The sequence below is a fragment of the Athene noctua genome, chromosome Z (assembly GCF_965140245.1).
Source record: "Athene noctua chromosome Z, bAthNoc1.hap1.1, whole genome shotgun sequence".
In the NCBI taxonomy this organism is placed as follows: Eukaryota; Metazoa; Chordata; class Aves; order Strigiformes; family Strigidae; genus Athene; species Athene noctua.
The window spans coordinates 12,885,803-12,906,531 of NC_134077.1; the positions used below are offsets into that span (position 1 = coordinate 12,885,803).

A 20,729-nucleotide genomic window follows, 5' to 3' on the forward strand; every position below is an offset into this window, starting at 1 on the left:
GGATAGTTAAGGAGGATGCGAGAGGCGTATTCCATTGCTCTTTACTATCTCATAAGAAGCGAAGAGGTACATGTTTATTCTTAGAAGTAATAAGCAGAGGCCTCTCCACAACATGCTTGAGATTGAGTACTTCCTTTCTGGTGACAGCTGACCATCACCTGAAAACGTAATGCTTGTAATCTGTAAGACCAAACCATGCAAAATCAAAACTAAAGATTGGGTTTTGAAAATAGCAGTAAAAAACCCCAAATCTGCGAGACCTGCCTTTGATGTAAACAAACATAAGTAATCATGACATGCACACAACCATATACATATGCTTCTTAGATTTCTGTTCTTATTTTTTAAAGTATTTCAGTTGCCCATCTCAATACAGACATATTAGTGTCACACAATACTACAAATTCAAGTTCAAGCGACTATTCAAAATTACTTTTTCCCAGTGGAATGCACAAGACTCTTCAGTGTACTACAGAAATCAGAGTCCTTTAAGACTTCATTTTTACACTGATAACAACCTAAATCAGCAGTGGCTAGCAACTACCTATGAGGGAGAGAAAGCTACATCCAAATATATAAGGATAATATATACTATATGCCGCTTACCTATTGAGTTATTGGGCACAACCCAAAAATGTAATGACTCAACTTATTAATGAAAGAACACTAAAGAGAAGTCTATCTACATTTTTGCTCTTGGGGAAAAATTATTAAAATAAATAAATCTCACAGCAGATTTAAAACAGAAACAATGTTACTGATGCCCCTTTGTACAGTGTTATGAGATGCAAAGATCTATAAAAGTTGAATATTAATACTATTTGTTACTGATATTAATCTTTCCAGAGGTATGATGAAAATCTGTAATATCTAAATACACATTCTACACTGCATTGCATTTACTATTGTATGGCCAAATTTAAAACACAGGTCATAGGGGTGTGAGTCCCCAGTCTTTGTTTCAGAATGTCCACCTAACTGCACCCAGACAGTAGGGAAAAACACGCTTACCAAAAGTCTTTCAAACATACTCATTTTAAAGTCTACTACAGGACACTATTTCTTGCTCCCATATGCCAATTTTCTTTGCAAGAAATACCACGGAGTGATGCATAATAGCCCTGTCGCTTGGCACTGACTCAGCTTACGCTGTTTCAAAGTACACTGAAAGCTTCACAGCACCATACAAATAAAGATGTATGTCAAGAAAGTCTTGAAAAGCATCTGGGGGTACAAGCATGCTACTGCATGTCCTCATTGACTCTTTTCCTCATCTTACTCTACACTTTCTTCCTATGATTTACATACTTTCCCCAATTCAGAGTCTTCTCATTGATACCATGGCAATATTTTTCCCCACTTTCTCCCAACAAGACCCTTCTAATAGTGAGCCTAAAGATGTTTGAAACAAAAAGCAGAACTAAATGTCTTTAAAGAAAGTAATTCAGATTATATTGTTTCTGCATATTTTCACTTCTCTAAGATGAGAAAAAATAATGAGAAGAAATATATGACTGACTTGTGTAGTAAGAACAAGAGAAAACTCTTACTTTCTGGTGCTTGGCTCCACGGATATGGGCAGCATAAGCATCTGCCCCTGTGCAAGACACATCACAAAGCTCACAGCGCAATTGATTCTGAGTTCCACGAGCAGAAGTGCTGCTGTTATTGGTGTTCTGTGAAGCTTTTAATGCTGCTTCTTTCTTTTTGTGTTTCTGGCCTTCTAAGTGCTCTTTGTAAGTCTGTTTAAATAAACAATAAACACACTGTAAGCTGTCTTTGTACTGCTCGTTCATCATTCATGTGAATATATGTAATACAGAACATAGCATAAAACACATGCTTTGTGTAAGAAATACATCCTACACTGAGCACTTCTTCCATATGACATGCTCTAAGCCATTAGCCTTAGTCACTTCTAAGACCAAGAAATTTTCTTTCCTACCACCAGGATTCCACTTCTAGGTAATAAAATATGGGCTTTTCTTCTCTTCTCAAATCCTCACTCAAGTACGAGTCAACAGATATTACCACTGAAAACCTGGTATGATCAGAAAATTGCAGTTTCCTGCATTGCATTAAATTATTCTTGAGTTTCAATTTTCCTCAAACTACAAGATTACAGTGATCAAGTATATCTAGAGAACGAAAAAAAACCCAACAAAAACACAGTGCTAAAAAAGGTAGTGTATAAATAAAGGTGTGCTGAAAATGAAACGCAGAAGTTGGTATTTGTTCTTATACCAACACTGGCAATCTAGAGAGCAGACAGGGTGAGAAATAATTACATGTTTACCTAGAGAGTAAGAGCTGTTATTTGGCCAGGCATAAACATTAACACTCTTCATGAGCTAATACCTATTTTCTACTCACTTGTACCCACTACAAAACTAAACTGGGATACTAGAATACAATGAAGAATAAACTTTCAGGTTTAACATTCACAAAATTTATGTAATTCCAGAGTTTTGAAAAAAGTGTTTTCTATGAATCTTGCTATGCTAAAAAAGCAAGTCAAATTTAAAGTTCAGTATATTTCTCAAGTCCAAAGCACAGCTGAAGCTTCTCTGCTGAAGCTCAGGGGATGTACCTTTTTGTCTTCTCACAGGAACTCCTTCTGTAATAGCACACATTTTCATTTAATTATTCCCTTAATGGAAGTACAGAATTATGCCTACAAAAATTAGCAAATATTCTTAAAGGGGTCTGTTTTTTAGCTGAAGAAATTATGACTAAAGTGTATAGCAGAGTATTACATAATACAGGTACCTGTGGTCCAGCACAGCTGATCTTACAAACATCACAGTAGTGGATCTGGGGTGGTTTGGGAGGTTGTTTTGGTTTCAGTTGCTTGTTTTGGAATGGTGCCTTTTTAGTAAAGGTGGTCCCTGTCCAAGCAGCTGTTGCAGCAGCAGCAGCAGCTGCTGCCGCTGCCTGTTTCTGTTGCTGCTGCTGCTGCTGGTAATAGGACGATGCAGCTGAATACACTGCGGCTTCATAGCCAGAATAAGAGGTACCTCAAAGATCAAAATAAAATAACTGTTACATCACTGTACATCATGTATCAATTACATAATATACCAATTCAAAACATGTTGCATAATAGTTGGGGGGGGGCAGGGCAGGATATGAACAATTTATTGATATCTTGTTAGGCAATATGAATTTTTATTCATGTTTCATATAACACCAGTAAATAGCTACCTACTGTATCAGGAATATATTTGATTTTAGACACATCTTTGTAGACATGTAGTTATGTTAGATACATCAAAACATCCCTAAAGAATATGTGAAATTTCCTGGTATATCTGTAAGACTAAGTATGATGTAACAAGAATTTTAATAAAAGACTTATCAAGGGCCACTTGACGTAAGCAGTCTTCTAGAACCAGATTCAAGTTTCCAAATGGCAAAGAGGACAGACATTATGTAGAGTAGGGGGGGGGGGGAAGATAAAGCACAGAATGGGTAGTGCTATTACATTTTATTTCACTGATTTAAGTTTAGTAGAAAGAAGCTGCTTTTTCACTGAAATCTTCCTAGGCATTCCCTGATTTCTAGTATTAAAGTTAAATAAATCAAGAAAACTGGGTGCTCACACCTTTATGCCAGTTTTCCCATAAAATTCCTACATCTACTGGTTCAACTAGTTTAATCCTCTGATCAGGTTCTGTCTCGAGGAAGTCTTAAAATCCCTTTCTAGACAGAAAACAAACAAAACAAGAAGTTCAAAGTAGCTATAACATGCCAGTTGATTACCATCTGGCCATAAAGTTAACATCTAATTTTCAACTACTTTTTGGATTTCTAATGTTTGAAGAAAATTCATTTTTTCAGTGTCCATTCTCCCCACATTTTGGGTCAAGACAGCCAAAACTTGCAAGATTAATACTGGACTGCTCTTCCCTGTCTGATGGCAGCATGCTCCCTTCCAATTTCCCTGGGTAATATTTGTGTGGATGAATTCCCTTATTTTTAATATCCCCCATCTTTTCTTTCCAAACATTACAGTAAGTTGCAGAACACCGTGCATGTAGCGATGCCAACACTTTGTATATTCTCACATGCAAGAAAACAGGCACATATAAACATCAAACCTTTTTTAAAGAAAGAGCAATATTTTGCCATTATAATGACTGAACTAGTTGATACTTTTCAATAGACTATAATCTAACTGAACATGAACTGTAAAATTCTCAGTATTTAAAGCCTCTCCTGTAGCAACAGCAAAGATCCCAGAGACATAATATGAAAAATTCTTACCAGAATAAGTAACTGCTGTTGTACTGTACGTTGCACTTTGAGTATAGGATGGAACAACAGTAGCTGCAGCTGCCACTGGCTGCACAGTAGATGATACTGGATATATAGAAAATGTAGTAGTTGCTGGACTTGGGGTTGCAGGTTTTATAGCTGTCACTTGTCGTGTTTGCTGGGCTTGGGTATACTGAGTTGCCCCTTGGCTATATCCTGCTTTCGGAGCTAATTAGGATAGAAAATAAAAGTGTATGAACACTGATATGTTTTAGTTGAATGAAATGCAAACTGTATTAGGTAATACTTAACCACATGCTGAGGAATAAATACATAACAAGTGGGGTTTGGTTTAGTTTGTATTGTGGTTTGTTATTTTATTGGTTTGTTTTTTTTTTTTACAGTCATGGTGATGCACTGTGTACAATGTATTACACAACTGTTTGATACACAGCTCACACTAGTAAGCCTCAGATTTCATTAAACTGTGCTACCATGTTCTTAAACAACCTTCTCATTCAATGGTTTTACTAGAGCACACTAAACAAAAGTACACCTAAAGTTTCCTATTATTCCTAATTAAAAGTAAATAGTATTTATGCTTTGCTGCACTCATACCAAAAGAGAACTAAGAACTTTAAAAGTCCTTATAATCCAGTTATTATCTGAACCCACCACTGACTACTTGAACCTACTTCAGCAAGGTTTCTAGACAAATCAACAAGAAGCTTGCCTAGAAGTGTGTTTTGAGTGTATTTAGTAACAATCCAAACCTCACAGATACTTATGGCAACGTCACAATAATGTTCAAGTTCTAGGTGCAGCAAATTCTTCTACAGACTGAGAGAGATTACATGACAAAACTAAAAAAAGTATGTGAAATAATTAAAAAAAAAATGTTATGGTATTAAAATAGTACACAGACTGTATAATGACAGCAGTTTGAATCATGCCACCTACCGGTCTGGTAATATGATTCAGCTACTGAAGGCTGAGGCTGGGCAGCAGCAGCCACAGCTGCTGCAGTTGCTGTTGGCTGTTGATAGTATTGTTTGCTGTCATAAGCTACAGCTGGGGCAGTAGAGCGAACATAAGAATAGGAATCCTAAAAATTCAAGAAAAGAAAAACCAGCAAATTTCTCCTTTAAGTATATACCTGGAGTAATAAAAGTCATTAGCACAACCAAAGAAAGTGTATTTTCTTCTGGTCCATGAAAGTAGATTTAAAAGAATATTTACAGATACAGTATATACAAATAAAAGCATTAAAGATGTTAAATTTATCTTTACAGATAGTTCAAGCCTGAAAATCACCCTGCTGGTCTTTTTCAGACTCAGTACAGGAATTAACTTCACACTATTAAATCTCTTTCCCTACCAAATTATTTTTGTTACTGAAAAGCAACTACTCTCATTAGTTTTTCATGATGACTGTATCAGATTACATGTCTGTAAAATATTCAGTGAAAAGCCACCACAGATCTCCACAAAATGTGAATTTCTGCAGACCACAATAAATTCACTACTTTACAAACACAGCTCTATATTGGCTCTAAAAATTCCATCATTAACTATACTTTTCTTGGTTATATTTTTTAGACTATGGAAGTGATACTTCTAAAGTGTTCTTAACCTTTGGTGTATCAACTAGTCCATTAGGGAACCACATGGAGTCTATAACAGCAAGGCAAGTAGTCCATTTCATACCCCTAGAACTTGTGAGATAGCTAGTAAGCTTTAAGAGGAGGGCCTACAATGTACACATATACGCATGTACATCTATTCTCTCATCTTCACCATATTTATGGGAAAGGGTAAGGAGCTGATCAACTGAGGGGTAACAAGGCATGAACTATTAAAGCTAAAATGTACTAGTATATAAAAATTCTTATTATTTCCAAGAAATAACAATAGAATCTCTTTTCCATCCAACCTGTGTAAACTACAATTATTTTTATTTATTTTATGGAACTCTCTTTTCTGTCTGAATGAATCTAATAACTGACCTCATCATTATGAGTACACATGCTACTGGAAAGCCTTGTACATTACAATTCATTACCATATGTAACGAATTAAAAAGCTGTACACAAGAACTGACAACATGCAGCAACAGAACAGTTCTTTTAAACAAATTAAAATACTATTTAGAATATAGATAATGCCTTGATAATTTTAGGACTAAAAAGTTAAAAAATTATTACGAGACACATCCAAGATGAAACAGATTAGTTTCCTTTTGCAGGAGCCTGAACCCACATGAAGTCAGGCAGTGATCTCACAAAGAGTATCCAAAAACTACTCAAAGGGTAGTTTGTGGCACCCAGGAATCTCACAAGGGAACTATTTTTATATCTGCTGAAAATTTTTATTGGAATGTTTTTTTTCAGCTGCATCAGTTCCATGACCCAGTTTACTGCATGCCACTTGAACATCTAAGCTAGCCAAGACAACACAGTACTACTCCTTTCAGCAGTAGTTTCCCAAAATCACTTGGAGGTAAACATCAGTTCATTGCTTATTGTGTCAATGTCTAAATCCTGGATCCTACCGTATAGATATTCCTCTATACAGGTCATATGACACTGCAGTCACTTCACATTCTATCTGTTTTCACTACTAAGTAGTTTGAATTGATACACAGAAGAAAAAAACACAAACAGCATCACATTCTTATATCCGAACAGGCTTCTCCCTTTTAATGTATCATTTAAAAAATCATACAACAGAAGTAAATCTGGGAGAACTTTGTAGAGTAGGGCTGATGATTGGAACTCAAGGGTCTTTTCCAACCTGAATGATTCTGTGATTCTGTAATTTTTTTGGAACCCACCTGGTAATTCTGCGTAGTGACAGGAGGTGGTGGTGGTGGAGCTTCTTGTTGCCTCTGCGTATAACCATAATCTGTAGCTGTGTGTGCTGTAGGATAGCCTCCATACGCCGCAGCTGTTGCAGCAGCTGCAACAGCTACTGGAGCAGGCCTGGCTACTGCAACTGTAGCTGCTGCTGGAGCATAGGCTGCAGTAACGGTGTGTGCAGCAACTGGCGCCTGGTGGACAGTGTAGCTAGCAACTGTAGTTGGATGGGAATAGGCTACACCCGAAGCTGGCTGCTGGCTATATTGGAAAAAGACAGTAAGTAAATAATTAGATTAATCCAGCATACTAAAATAATGCCTACACATTTCAAAATCCCAGATTTGATAGTTGTCTGTTCTACAAACAGACCTGGAGCAGCTATCTATGCATACACTCTAATGGCTTTCATTACCTCTCCTCCACCCTCATTAAAAAGAACGTATCATTTTGAAATTTCTGTGGATGCACACATATCATGCAGGTGATGACTTTCTTAGCAAGGGGAGGTGTTTCTGCTGGGGGTTTTTTCAAGCACTGGAAGTCTCACTCATTCACAAGACTTTCATTCAAAATAATAGAGAAGTCTTAAACTGTTATCTTTTCATGGCTGACAGGTTCTTAAATGCTTTAGTAGTTCCTCTGTAAAACTGACGTACCTGTCAATTTAAGAAAAATACTACTTTTCTGTGAGAGCTCATTACTGACCTTCACTTGCATGAAGTTTTTCAGTAAACCATATTAAAGTAATGAGGTTTTAAAGACTTCTATGAAAATTAGCTCAGAACTCTTACATTTAAGGCAGAGACACTTTAAATACACATCTCTGATAGAAGACTTCTCTCACAAAAGTTTAGAATTATAAAAGCTAGCCCCACTCACTTGTACAGAAGTCCACAACATGGAGCATCCAAAGTACAATCAGATCAAGCAAGATGACTGCTACCAAAGCTCTGGCAATCTTTCAGGCACACACTGAGACTAATCTCCCTCTATAAATTTCGCAGGTAGGACATAAGCATGTGGCTCCTTACTAAGGATGAGCAAATAGTAACAGCCAAAATGAAAAATTATGGCCTCAAATGTTTAATTATTTGAACAGAAACTAATATTATTGTCCTATATTGATGGATGACTGTGCATTACGTTGTCCTATACTGATGTGTAACCCCATTATGATTAGAAACTTAAAAATAGTTATTCTGATTTTTAAACAAATAAAGTGAGCCAGGTGAAATATCACTATCTGGAACAGTGATATCAAGTCCTGATCAAATGTTTATTCTCAATTTTTTAGTACACTTCCTACACTGTTGTTCAATATTTAAGAATCTTTATAGGGTTTCACATCTCCATAGCACCATTAGAAAATACTTCAAGACCTACTCCATGCTGTCAAGAAGGCAGTATCTCCTATTTTTCAGAAGAAAATAGGAAAATAAAATCTCACTTCAAGCAAACATACTCAGTGGCACAATGGAATTGCAGTATGGTTATACTCAAAGCCAAAAGGAAGAAGTTATAGTAATTTTTCCTAAAGTCTGCAATATTCTCTCTGACATAACTACCACAAACAAAGCACCTTAACTACACATACTATTTTTGCAAAAGACATTTCCATAACTCCCTTGCATTTAGAAATTATTTTTTATAGGAAAACTGATTAAATAATTTTAATTACAGCAGAACCCATGAACTTCAATGTATTTAAAAAAACAGTATTATAGCAGAAACAGAGAAAATTTATTACTATTGGACCTCTATGCCGGCACTTTACCTTCTTCCCATTGTAGGCCCTTGATTGACTAAAAGACCACTTGCATTCCATCCAAATTTAATTCAGTTGGGAGTTGTACTCACAACTATGTTTCATTTTATTTTCAATTTCTTAGTGTAACAGTAGAAGGAAAAGATCTAAACCACTTCGGTGTAGCTCCCACCACCACTTGAAACAATTCCTTCTACTTGACAGACATAGGAAGATTCTGGTGTTTTGTCAGTTTAAGATGAGAAATAGCACTCCACCAGAAAATTCAGGAAGACTTTCATGATAGTAGAAGTGAATCACAGTCTATACAATTATGCCCCATTATCTACAAAACTAACAGAAGTAGAGAAGTGTAAATTTCACAGATTTTGATGCAATTATCATTATCATATACATCCACTAAAAACACAATAACTTGAGAAAAGAGACAGCAGACTGTTTAACTCAGGCTGCAGTTGAACACATCAGCAGTCCAATACTGCCAACAAGGAAAGTCTTGCTTCATCTTATCCCCACTCTTACTCATCCCTCCTCTCATATATCAAACCTGACTATGCCATCCTATTTCATCCCTCATCCCTGGTGCTAGTTCTGCTACTTATCAAGCTATTCAGTGCAGTGATTTAAATCAAACCAGGAGAAAATGAGATTTTTTTTTAATTTTTTTTTTTCTGGCCTTGTTTTCTAACACAGTAGAAATATTAGAAACATTGGAGCTTAAAAACCAACTCTGCTGGGGTGCCAGAGTCCATGTAAGTTATACACAGGGAAACAGGAGGGGAAAAAAAAAATGGGAGGAGGAAAAGGAACAGGGACTTGTCCAGGAAGCATTAACTTGGGTCTTCCAAGTTTCATGAAACTGTACTTAAATTACTACTACAAAACATGATACAGTGCTCACAACACACTATGAAGTAACAATACCAGACAGTTTATCAAAGAAAATGCTTTTGTTCTCAGATTACATATGATTAAAGTTACCTGACAGTTTTAAGTATGATCATTATCAGGAAGACCATTAAATAGATTCTGGTACAGTTTAATTTCTTCTGTGCTATTTTTGTACAGAAATTCTTTATCATGGTATAGAATGAACAGCCCAAACACTTTGATTTCTAAGGCTAATACAGTTCTATGACCATGTTTACTTTAGCAAACCTGTTCCCCTTGCTTCTGCAACATCATGCAGAGCTAGTGATCGAGTTTGCAAGGCTGCAAGAAAAATATTCTAGAATTAACTGCTTCTTCCTTTTTAAAAATTATGTTATATTATGTTATAGAAATTCATGATGACATCTTTTCTAAATTTATGACATTCCTTTTTCTCTCCATGGTCTTACTGAAACCTTTTTACTTTAAGATGATCATCTTCATGTAATTAATTTACATGAAAAGATTTTTGTGCCAACTTCATTTAACATACAAGAGTTTTTATCCTAATTTGGTGATTACTGCCTCATCACATCCACTGAGATGAACATACCACCTCCTAGATTATTTTGCCAGACTCCCTATTCCATTGATCTTTCTTGTAGTTCATCTGTGCACCTATCCTAGTATTATCTATTCTTCTTTCTTGACTACAGATGGCAAGAACCATATGCATCATTTCAGTTGAAGTTTTAGGTGTGCTACCCATTCTGCTCCAGACACTGCTTTCTTTCCAAACAGTCTAGCTTCCTCAGGTTAGCTTCTTGTAAAGTTACCTGTGTATTGACAATATTTTCCTTACATCAAGTATCATGACATGTTGTACTAATACAAAGTAACACTCAGAATCAATCCCTAGGTAATTCCACTGCAATTATTCCTATCTGATAATCACTCTTCTAATTATACTCACATCTACCAGCTCCTTCTCTACAATTCCTTTACTAATCTCTAAGTAATAATTTCCATATTGCACCACAAAGTATTTCAACTTGGTCCCAATAAATAAAACTCCAAAAGATTTAGGCATATGATCAAGTTATTAAAGCAACAATGAAATACACTATGTCAGCTGAGCTACGGCAACAAGCCACATGTGTGTTCTTCACCACAACAAAAGAAGTAATTCAATTTCGCTTAATTCCCCAACACAGTGGGGAAAAGTTGAACTTAATTCCTCTGTATGTTCTATGGGCTAAGGACACGCAAACAGGTACTGCAGCACCACAGAGAAATTAACTTACTGACATGGTAACTCAGCCAGTCTTATGTGTAGGTCAATTCTGATATTCTTATTAGCATCTTTGAATTCAAGGAATTCCATCTCTCTTCATATGGAAAGATACTCAGTTCAACCAGCTTTATTAACTAGGTGGAGCTTAAAAAAATCACAGCGTAATTGAGTTTGAAACAAAGATTTGGAAGTCATGTGTTCTAACCCAGTGCTCAAAGCACAGCTAATTTCAAAGTTACATTAGGTTTCCCTGGGCTTTGTCCAGGCAGGTTCTGATCACCTCCAACAAAAGGAAACTGCAAGACTGCTATAGAGAACCTGTTCCACTGTTTGAGCACCCTCACTGTCAATTATTTTTGCTTTAGTTTCAAAAGAAAACGGGCTCTAGACCAACATTTACATAAGGCAAACCCAGTTTGTGATCATTCTATTCACTGCAGCTTCAATTACAATTGATATAGTGTTTTAACTTACTATCAAAATAAACACCGTTCTTTAAGAAGTGGGTGAAGGACTTGGCAGCTTCAAATTGTATTCCATTGTATTGCTATTACACTACCTCTTGTGTCAGAAATTTTCATTCAAAAATAATACATTTTATTCATACCACACCTGTTTCTTTAGCTGATCATAATAACAACTAATTCCCCACCAAGCTGACTTTAATTTCTATTTTCTAGGAACAAAACACATTCTTCAACACTCATCTTCCAACTCAGATTTCTACTTCACTGTTTTCACTATCCCAGCCAGAGCCAGTTTACAAACTGTCCTGCTCCAGGTTCTGTAGATGTATGTTTCAGTCAGCTACCGATGGTCTTTTTGAGTACCTTATGTAGCGTGTTTTCCTTACCTGTTTTAAACTGCAACATCCATATTGGTATTTCCCCATGCTCTTTGCTTCCTCCTCCCAAATAAGTTTGCTTCTATTCAAAAAGTTTTACATCACAGTGTATACCTACCTTGCCCTTATCTTCCACATCCTACTTAAGTAACCTCAAGACCGAGATCATTGATTCTGTATTCACAATTATTTTATCACAGTGCATGAGAAAAGTATTTTTTGTAAAACACCTTTGACTCAAAACTTTGAATAACATGAATTCTAAATTGTGCTGACATTAATGATGAGATACACTAATCTTTCTCATGAATTAGTATTAAAACAAATGCCATATTTTATGAAATATCACTATCATATTAAACATCCTAGGTAAGACTGAATGCAGTGAGCTGTGACCGTGTATCTTTCTCCACACTAACCTCCAATTCCCTATCAATCTGATCTTCTGGAGAGAGGGTGAGTGGCCACAGTGGCTGATAGTCTTGCAGATTTCATCCCAGAACAAAGGCCACAGCAAAAACTGGCCTTGTCCACATTGCTGTCTGGTGTATAAAATGCCTTTCACTATGTGAAAGTATGTTTTCCCAGGGCAGGTGCATGTTTTGTCCAGACACTCTGCAAGCTGGACATGCTAAGACTGCAGCTGCTTTCATTGCATCAACATTTGATACTGCTGTGTACACTAAGAACTGTATAATATGTAAAAATCTTTTTTTCATTTTGAAAGTCTCCATTCAAAAACACTGAGGCACCAAAGAGTTATGAAGATCTCCCTGCTCAATTCTACACCACAAAATCAATTAAGCTATTACTATAGCTTTTCAAAAAAGTGTAATTCTAGGTAGATACTTAGCCAGAAAAATTCCAGCCTGAACACTTACATTTGCCAAAGTTGTATTAAAACACCAGCAACAAGAACTCCACACCTTGAGAACCTCTCAAAACAGGTGTTAGTTATTACTACTCTATATTAACTACTAAAATAAACAGATTAATTTTCTGATTGTCAGTAATTTTTATTCCCCTTGTCAAAACCCAGAATATTCAAGCAGCAATTAAAAACCTTTTCTGAACTGCACAAAGATTTTCAACAAGGAAAGTGTAGCAGTGTTTCTGATACAGAAATAAGGACTTCCAAAGGTAAAAAATGTGGGTAGCACGCTTAAAATTATTAAGTCTGAAACTGGATAGAAGGCAGAAATCACTGCTCAAAGAAGTACTGGTGTCCACTTAGCAAAACATTCTTTCCCTGTTCCAAAACCACACTGGTTTAACTTAAATAGTTATATAATGTAGGTTTGTAAAGAAGCAACATATTTTCACAAAAAACCTTAGATGAAAACTGGTGTTGTAACTATTAGATCTAATATAGCAGAACCCTCACTTGCTAGTTAAGTTTTATATAGCAACACTGACAGAAGGTCTGGATTTCCTGTGATTTATCAGCCCAAGAATGACAGAGAATTAAGAGTAATTAAGAAACAAATTCTCTTACATAGAGCACTCGGCTCATGTCCTTTTCCATTTCCAGCTATTGGCCTTTTCTAGTAAAAAAAGTGTTGAGGGTTTTTTTGTAAAAAAGTAAATTGAAAGCAGAAAGCTTTATTTTTTGCATGTTAACAATCGCATTATATCAAAGCATTGTATTTTCTTGATATCTATTTTGCCAGGTAATAGGTTCAAATAACTTAAAACTGTAAGATAATTATTTTCCATGTTATTTATGGAGTAAGTCACGTGTTAAGAAATTTAATAAGGTATCTGTAGCAATTATTGTCTGAGGAACACATTTTCAGGAAAAAGCAGTCTATTTGCATATAAGATATATAGCATTAAAAGATACATATAGAGGAAGCACATAAAAGTTTCCCCATTATCCTTGCTTTCCATTACACTGACTGATTTAACTTAAAAACAAAACAAAATTGTAACTCATGTACATGTAAGCCAAAGAAAAACAAAAATGCTGATCTCCAGTGTACCTCTGTACTAACACCCATTACACATGCATTAACACTGCTGGTATTCTAGCTCTTTTAGGGTGCTTAACACTGAAAACTGTCTTCCTAGAAGTAAAGAACATTTTAAAGTTTTTTCGGTTTAGTTTTCTGAAGAGTGCTATTTTGATACAAAAGTTAAGATCAGGACTAAAACCAATTTTGTGTCTATCCAGACTACAAGTTTCCTCAGAAATTACAACTTCTAGAACATATTTCTTGCAGGTTATTTTTTTCATTTAAAGAAGTGATTTTCAGGCTAGCTTAGCAAAACATTTAAGCTACTCTTAAAATAATTTTTAAAATAGAAATATCTTGAACAAAAAAAGAGACTTATTTATTGAATTCTAACTTCTAAGAACATGTGAACATTTTAGTATTAAGGAAACTATACTTGTTGAGACCTAACTGCCAGATTTCTCAGAGCTTCATAGATTACTCTACTAGTAGCAGAAGAGCAAAACCACAGTTTTGCAGTTTTTCTTTCAGGGATATGAAGGCTGAAACACGTATGACTTAACTCTACAAAAAATCAGCACTACAGTCTGCTGCTTGTTCAGATCCTAACCTACCAAGAGGCACAACCAAGTAGCTGGTCAGATGAAGTTTCAGGTGAGTTAATGGAACCTGGGCAGAGCAAAGTAAAAACAATATTAATAACAACAAATAAAGTTAGCTTTTTCCCTCCTAAACACACTTGACAATAAACAGAATAAAATGGTGAAATATCACACTACAGTAAGTTGTACTTTAGAAGTGACTTTACTTCTGTTTTTCTAGAGCCTATAACTCACTATGGGCATAAAGTATCTTTTCAGAACTTTAACAAAAATTATTATTTCCTATTATCACACTTTTGTGAACAGAACAGTTTGTAATGCAATTCACAAAGAATCCAAAAAGGAGCCTGAAGGCACGCGTATGTGCAATCCCCTCTTGAACTGTTAAATTTCAACAGTTCCTAATAACATATTCTGCAGTTTAACTAAATAAGGCCTAAAAAAGACAGTTCTTCATAGCAATTTTGAGTTTCCTTTCCTCTTGTTTCTAAAAACATCCTCGCGTCATTCCATTACAAACAAAAAATACTGATTGCTACTAGAGAGCTAAACCATATATTATCAATAACTTGCCTCAAAGATTAATATCCTCATGTTTTCAATGCATCCTTATTGCTTTGTAATCTTCACATTTAGCCTCATGACCTGATTTAAATCCAATCAAAATCTTTAACATTTTCCTCACTGTAGATCACAACATAACTGCAGGTGTCTTAAGAGTGTAATATATGCTCTGTATCTACCCCCCTTTACCCAGTTGCACAAAATGGACAGCTTTCTTCATTATCAAAGCATGGATTTTATTCACCTAGTTGCCATGTCACAATGATGACACACAAGAGGAACTGAGCTTGAGATGTTATGTCTGAAAATGTACTAGCTACTAACTACTAAGATTTTCCCTATCAAAATCACAGAATCAAAGATTGGCTGAGGTTAGAAAGGCCCTCAGGAGGTCGTCTGGGGGTCCAATCACACTCAAGCAGGGCCACTTACATCTGGTCACCCAGGAGTGTGTCCAGACTGCTTCTGAGTATCCCCAAGGTTGGGGACTCTACAACTTCCCTGGGCAACTTGCTGAAGGTACATTCTGCTTCATTATCCAGATCATTAATTAAGATATTAAACAGAAAAAATACTAAAATTGTTAAGTTCTCTACAAAAGGAAAGAAACCTCACTGGTATGGAAAACTGTATGTAATTCTTAGAACATCCTAAATTTCCCGACTTAAGCTACTTCTTTGATTTTCCAGTACCAATACTACAACTACACTTCAACCTACCACTGTTGCATTTTAATAGCAGACCAAATTTCACAAATTATTTAACACTCCAGAGTTAAGCCTACAACTGTCAACCCATTTTGAAGTTACAACTATGAAGGACATAACAGTGCCATTAACAGAAAAGCTTCATTAAGTACCCCATTCCTAAAAACATGAGCCTACTGCAAACTTCAGCTAGTTAGCAGACTTCCTCCCTAAGAATGGCAAAGGGTCCTCTGATGAGTGAGGCACCTTTCCTCCCCAGTTACCATCACCTCCTGTCTCCCCACCATTGTCAATCACAATACTGGCAGACAGCCCATGTTAAACTCAGAGCTCCTTACTGCCTTTCTAACGTTGATATACCTCCTTTGAGAGTAGGACCTCACTGATTTGAAGATAAATCTACCAAAATCTTCTCATAAACAGCAGTAGCCTACTGAAGGCTTCTTGCATACATTAAGTAAGCTACAACAGCATGTTCAGGATAGCACTTAAGACTAACATTGGTTGAACATGAGCATCAGCACCACACAGCTTTATCATATTCAGTGAAGTCTCTTTTGCTAAAAACGCATATGCTGCAAGGTGTGATGCAACTCAAGATAGTATGGTCATAAAATCTGCAGAAAGAAAGTATTTGGAGTTTTTATACTATGATACTGGTACTTCCATCCTACGATAAAACTATGATGATTTTTACTGCCCCTGCATTTTACAGTGTGGTGCATATAACACAATACTGTAAGATGAGTAAATGTTTCTCTTAACATAGGTTTAAGTCTAGTAGTACATTTCCACTTCAGAAGAGGCTGTAAGTCCTATTCGCTATTACCCTTATCTTCCTGTTGTCCACCAGTACAAATCTGAATTGTGTTGAGTGATACTTTAAGCTTGGCCTTGGCAGTCTGTGTGAATTACAGCCTTAAAGTCTCTGAAAGACTGCATACTTTTGAAACCAGTATCTTGATGAAGAAGAGGTAACTGAGGCAGGCACTGAAGACAACAGTAAATGAGAAGTACTAGCAAACGTGGGAAACAAACACTCTATCCCCAAACAATACTCAATAGCCAACTTAACCATCCACAGCATTTCACCCTCCTTTGCTGTTCTCCACCAGCCTCTCAGATATTCTGTAACATCGTGCAATGCACCTGAATTCCAAACAAACTATAATTCCAAGAGTTTAATTTCATATGACTGCCTAGAAGATTGCATCTGAACCTAAGATAACAGGCATTCTGGACCTGAACTGCTAAAATTGCCTTTATCTGTGAAAGGCTCACCATACATAGTAATAGTCTCACTACTTGAAGGTAATGCAAAGTTAACAAGTGACTCATAACTCCCCAAGAACGTCCAATCTGTGTTCTGTCTCATTAGAGCAAGGACACGGTATGAATATCACTAGGATGAAACTCAGACACTTAAAGAACTTTCAGCTTTTTAACAGAAACAGAAATCTTAACACAGGGTTAAATTAAATGAGATTACCACACTTGCATACTTCTCTGTCCAAACATTTCTCAATGCTCCTATCTCTCCACCAGCACCCTTACATTTCAATTAGTCAGCTTTAGAATACAAGCATAACTATGCCTCTCTTCAGCACTGAATCAAGAATATATTTTACACATGAAAGACAAGCCAATATTAGGCTGTTCGTTTCAAACTGAATAGACACACAGTGGTTCAGGTGAACCACAGAGCCTACACACACACAAAGAGGATTCCTATAACCAAATTCCACATTTATTTCAGGCTCCTAAATAGGTGGATTAATGCAGTTAAACAAGTAACAGGTGAAGTTTGCATCACATGCAGATTTATAACCTTAGGCCCCAATACTACCACTAGCAGAAAGCACAAATTGTAAAGGTATTGCAATATTCAGAGAAATTTCCTGTATTGGTATTTGCATAATCTAATGCTTCTCTCATTAAATCATGATATTATTACTGGGTAGTGCACACAAAGAATTTTGATGAGCAGGGCAGCAGAAAATTTTCTGCAGTGACAACACTGAAAGGAACAAGAATGTTTCTAATCCATTATTTACAGGTTTAAAGCTCTTTTGGTGCCTTTGATTAAATATGAAGCAAGTTAAGACTTCAAATGTGTTTTATGAAAAGTAGTATTTAAGAACTAATAGAGACAGACATCTATTCCCTTTCTTATCTAGTCAATTCAGTGAACTATACTGCTTACACTGTTACAGCAGTGCTGTGGTTTAACACCAGCCCGCAACTAAGTGTCAGCAGCCACTCGCTCGCTCCTCCCCTCTCCCAGTAGGATAGGGAGTAGAATGAAAAAAAAAAAAAAAAGAAAAATAGGTTGAGATAAGAACAGTTTTATAACTAAAATATAATAACAATAATAATAGAATATTAATAGCAATGAAAAGCAATAAAACAAAAGGAGAAATAAAACCAAGAAAAGACAACTGATGCACAATGCAATTGCTCACCACCCACTGATCGATGCCTGTGCAGGCATCAGCCCCCAGCCAACCCCTCCAGTTTATGTACTGAGCATGACCTCCTATGCTACAGGATATCCCTTTGGCTAGTTCAGGTCAGCTGCCCTGGTGATGCTCTTTCCCAGCTTCTTGTACACCTGCCTGTGGGAAGACCATGGGAAACTGAGAAATCCTACCACCACTATCTTTCTCAAATATACATTTTGTAGCACTCTATAAACAAACTAGTAAGGACCTGCCAAGTCTGCTCCATGAAGGTAAGCTCCCTTTCAGACATTTTAAGCTCCTGTGTTCTCTGCTAAAAAGAGTAAATTCATTCTTATGAAAGGGCTGCTTTAACACTGATCACTGTGTCTCTTCACTTTCAGATGTAGCAAATCAACCATTTATAGGATGTAGTTTCTTTTACTGATAGCAAATGAAATAGTATCTTGCACTTGCGATAGCAAAGGAAGAAGCTTCTTTTTATCAGTTTTCCATTCTCAAGAACACATTTAGGATTATTAACTATGAAAACAAGTTTTGAACTTGAATGTTATTCCAATTATATGTTTTTATATTGCAATTCAAAAGGAAATTTCAAATGAGTTGTTCAGGTTTGTAAGTCTAGAGACCACCTCAGCTATACAATAAAAGGAATAATAATTTTTAAAAATTAATCTCCAATTCAAAACTGCAGACATAAGGATCTCGGTTTATTACTCACTTAAAGGCTCCTTCATACCCCATGGCAACTCAGTTTCAAGTTTCACTGTAATGGTCAAGTGAAATACAAACATACTGCAGGCACCTAATCTTAAAAGAACTAGAAGACAAGCTAAATTTAATCCTCTCCTTTAACTATTAAATACTGGAGTAAACAAAATGTAATTCAGATTCTCTCCATTTCCAGGAAAAAATAGAAAGAATAGATTCGGGGTCATTCCAAGACCTTCAAAAAATTGCACATTCCTGAAACTATGTCAGGTATGCAGTTTTTATTAGCTAGTTAACAGTAGCACACATCTGCATTCATTTTTTAATAACCCCTCATATATTTGCTTTATTCTCCTGTTTTCCCATTAACCAAGACTTAGGTGTCAATGAAGGGTTTATTACAGATTTATGAAATCAATAACGACTTTAAGGTGCTACTCCAATACAAACCAAAAATAAGAAGATGTTCCTAACTGTATCTGGTTTTTGCCAAATTAAGTAATCTGATTTCAGAAAATGTGAGATAATGAATGCTACCAGTTACTTTTTAGCACTCCAATACATAATTTGGACACACAAAAAACACAAAAGATAACGACTTATGGCAGTGCGCCTGTACAGGATATAGTTACAGGTCCTCGAGCCCCACTAGAAGACCTGCTCCTGGTCTTAGATATCAAGGTAGGAAATCTTTTTTTAAAGGTGCCAGGCCTTTGAAATATCTTCTCTACTTTCTCAAAAACATTAATTATAACATCGCTTCAATGGAATCAGAGACATTAATTATAACATTGCTTCAATGGAATAAAGTCCCGTGTATTTTCTGGTGCTTCAGCTCTTCCCTTATCCATACAGCCTTCCATAGGTAGTTTTCCAGCCTATGTTAAAAAGGATTCTGTCTCCCACACTGATATAAGTGGGAGCAAGCCCTATCTTCTCTAAGGCTGAAGGAGGAGAAGAGCCCAGGGCAGCAGACAGTTAACTCGCTGGTGGTGTTGACTGCAAGTGGCCATTTTAATTTAACGGCCTTGGGACCTGATGCTGCCGCTGATTCTCTTCCACCACCGTGGTGCCCAGCTTCACCTCCCCACCCTCACACCACTGGGGATACAGGGAGGCCCTTACTAGGAGGAGAAGAAGAAAACACACCCGTGGGCAGGACAGCCAAGCAGCAGGGTCCCAGGCACAACCATCCCGGCAGAGCGGGGTGCAGAAGAGGCCTCCGCACGGGGCGGGGGATGGGAGCCGTCCCGAGACCTCACCCCGAGGGGACACGGGACTGGAGGCGAAGAGGGGAAATGGAGCAGCGGGCCCGAACAGAGGGAGAGGCGGGGCGGGGCAGGGCAGGGCAGGGAGGGGTCGCGGTGGTTACCTATACTGGGCAGCAGCCCCGCTATGGGTGAATCCAAAGTAGTTGCCGGTGGCCATTTTGGCATCTTCTCCCAGCCGGCTGGGCACTGTGGCACGGTAACCAAAAAGCGGCGACGGCAGCAGCGGCGACGGCGGTGACGGTTGGGGCCATGACAGTAGGCCCAGCAGAAGGGGGGAGGAGGGGGGGGGGGGGCGAAGAAAGGGACGGGGGAAGGAAGAGAAGGGAATAGGCAGACACGGGACAGAAAGAGCGCGCGAGCGCCTGGTCAGACAGCTCCTCAGGACGACCCCTACCCCACTCCCCCCCCCTGCGGGTAGGCCACATCGCCTACCCCTCCCCGCCCACGGACACACACACACATAACCGGGCGCCGTTACTTACCATAGGTGAACGAAACTACGGGGCATATGGGAATCATGAGTCCTTAATGGCAGCAACAGCGACAGCTGAACTCTCAACTCTCACCCCCCC

At 37.3% G+C, this 20,729-nt stretch overlaps 1 protein-coding gene and 1 non-coding gene across 5 annotated transcripts in view; both read right to left on the minus strand.

Annotated features, from left to right (window-relative positions):
- The window catches only part of ZFR (zinc finger RNA binding protein), a 44,151-nt gene extending 23,422 nt beyond the window's left edge, over positions 1-20,729 (minus strand). For 3 of the 4 annotated variants that reach the window (XR_012635489.1, XM_074931469.1, XM_074931468.1), the window contains exons 1-7: positions 20,640-20,729; positions 20,259-20,343; positions 7,091-7,373; positions 5,218-5,362; positions 4,267-4,485; positions 2,770-3,017; positions 1,551-1,742 (exon numbers count right to left, since the gene is read on the minus strand). Coding sequence is in view for 3 of the 4 variants with exons in the window: in XM_074931469.1 (XP_074787570.1) it covers positions 1,551-1,742; positions 2,770-3,017; positions 4,267-4,485; positions 5,218-5,362; positions 7,091-7,373; positions 20,259-20,343; positions 20,640-20,676 (1,209 nt within the window). In the remaining variant the exon portion in view is untranslated. The remainder of the gene's footprint in view (positions 1-1,550; positions 1,743-2,769; positions 3,018-4,266; positions 4,486-5,217; positions 5,363-7,090; positions 7,374-20,258; positions 20,344-20,639) is intronic. The other variant, XM_074931470.1, reaches the window with a different exon arrangement.
- LOC141974050 (small nucleolar RNA SNORA66) lies at positions 9,954-10,090 on the minus strand. The gene has a single exon (XR_012635671.1). It is a non-coding gene; the product is annotated as a small nucleolar RNA SNORA66 (small nucleolar RNA).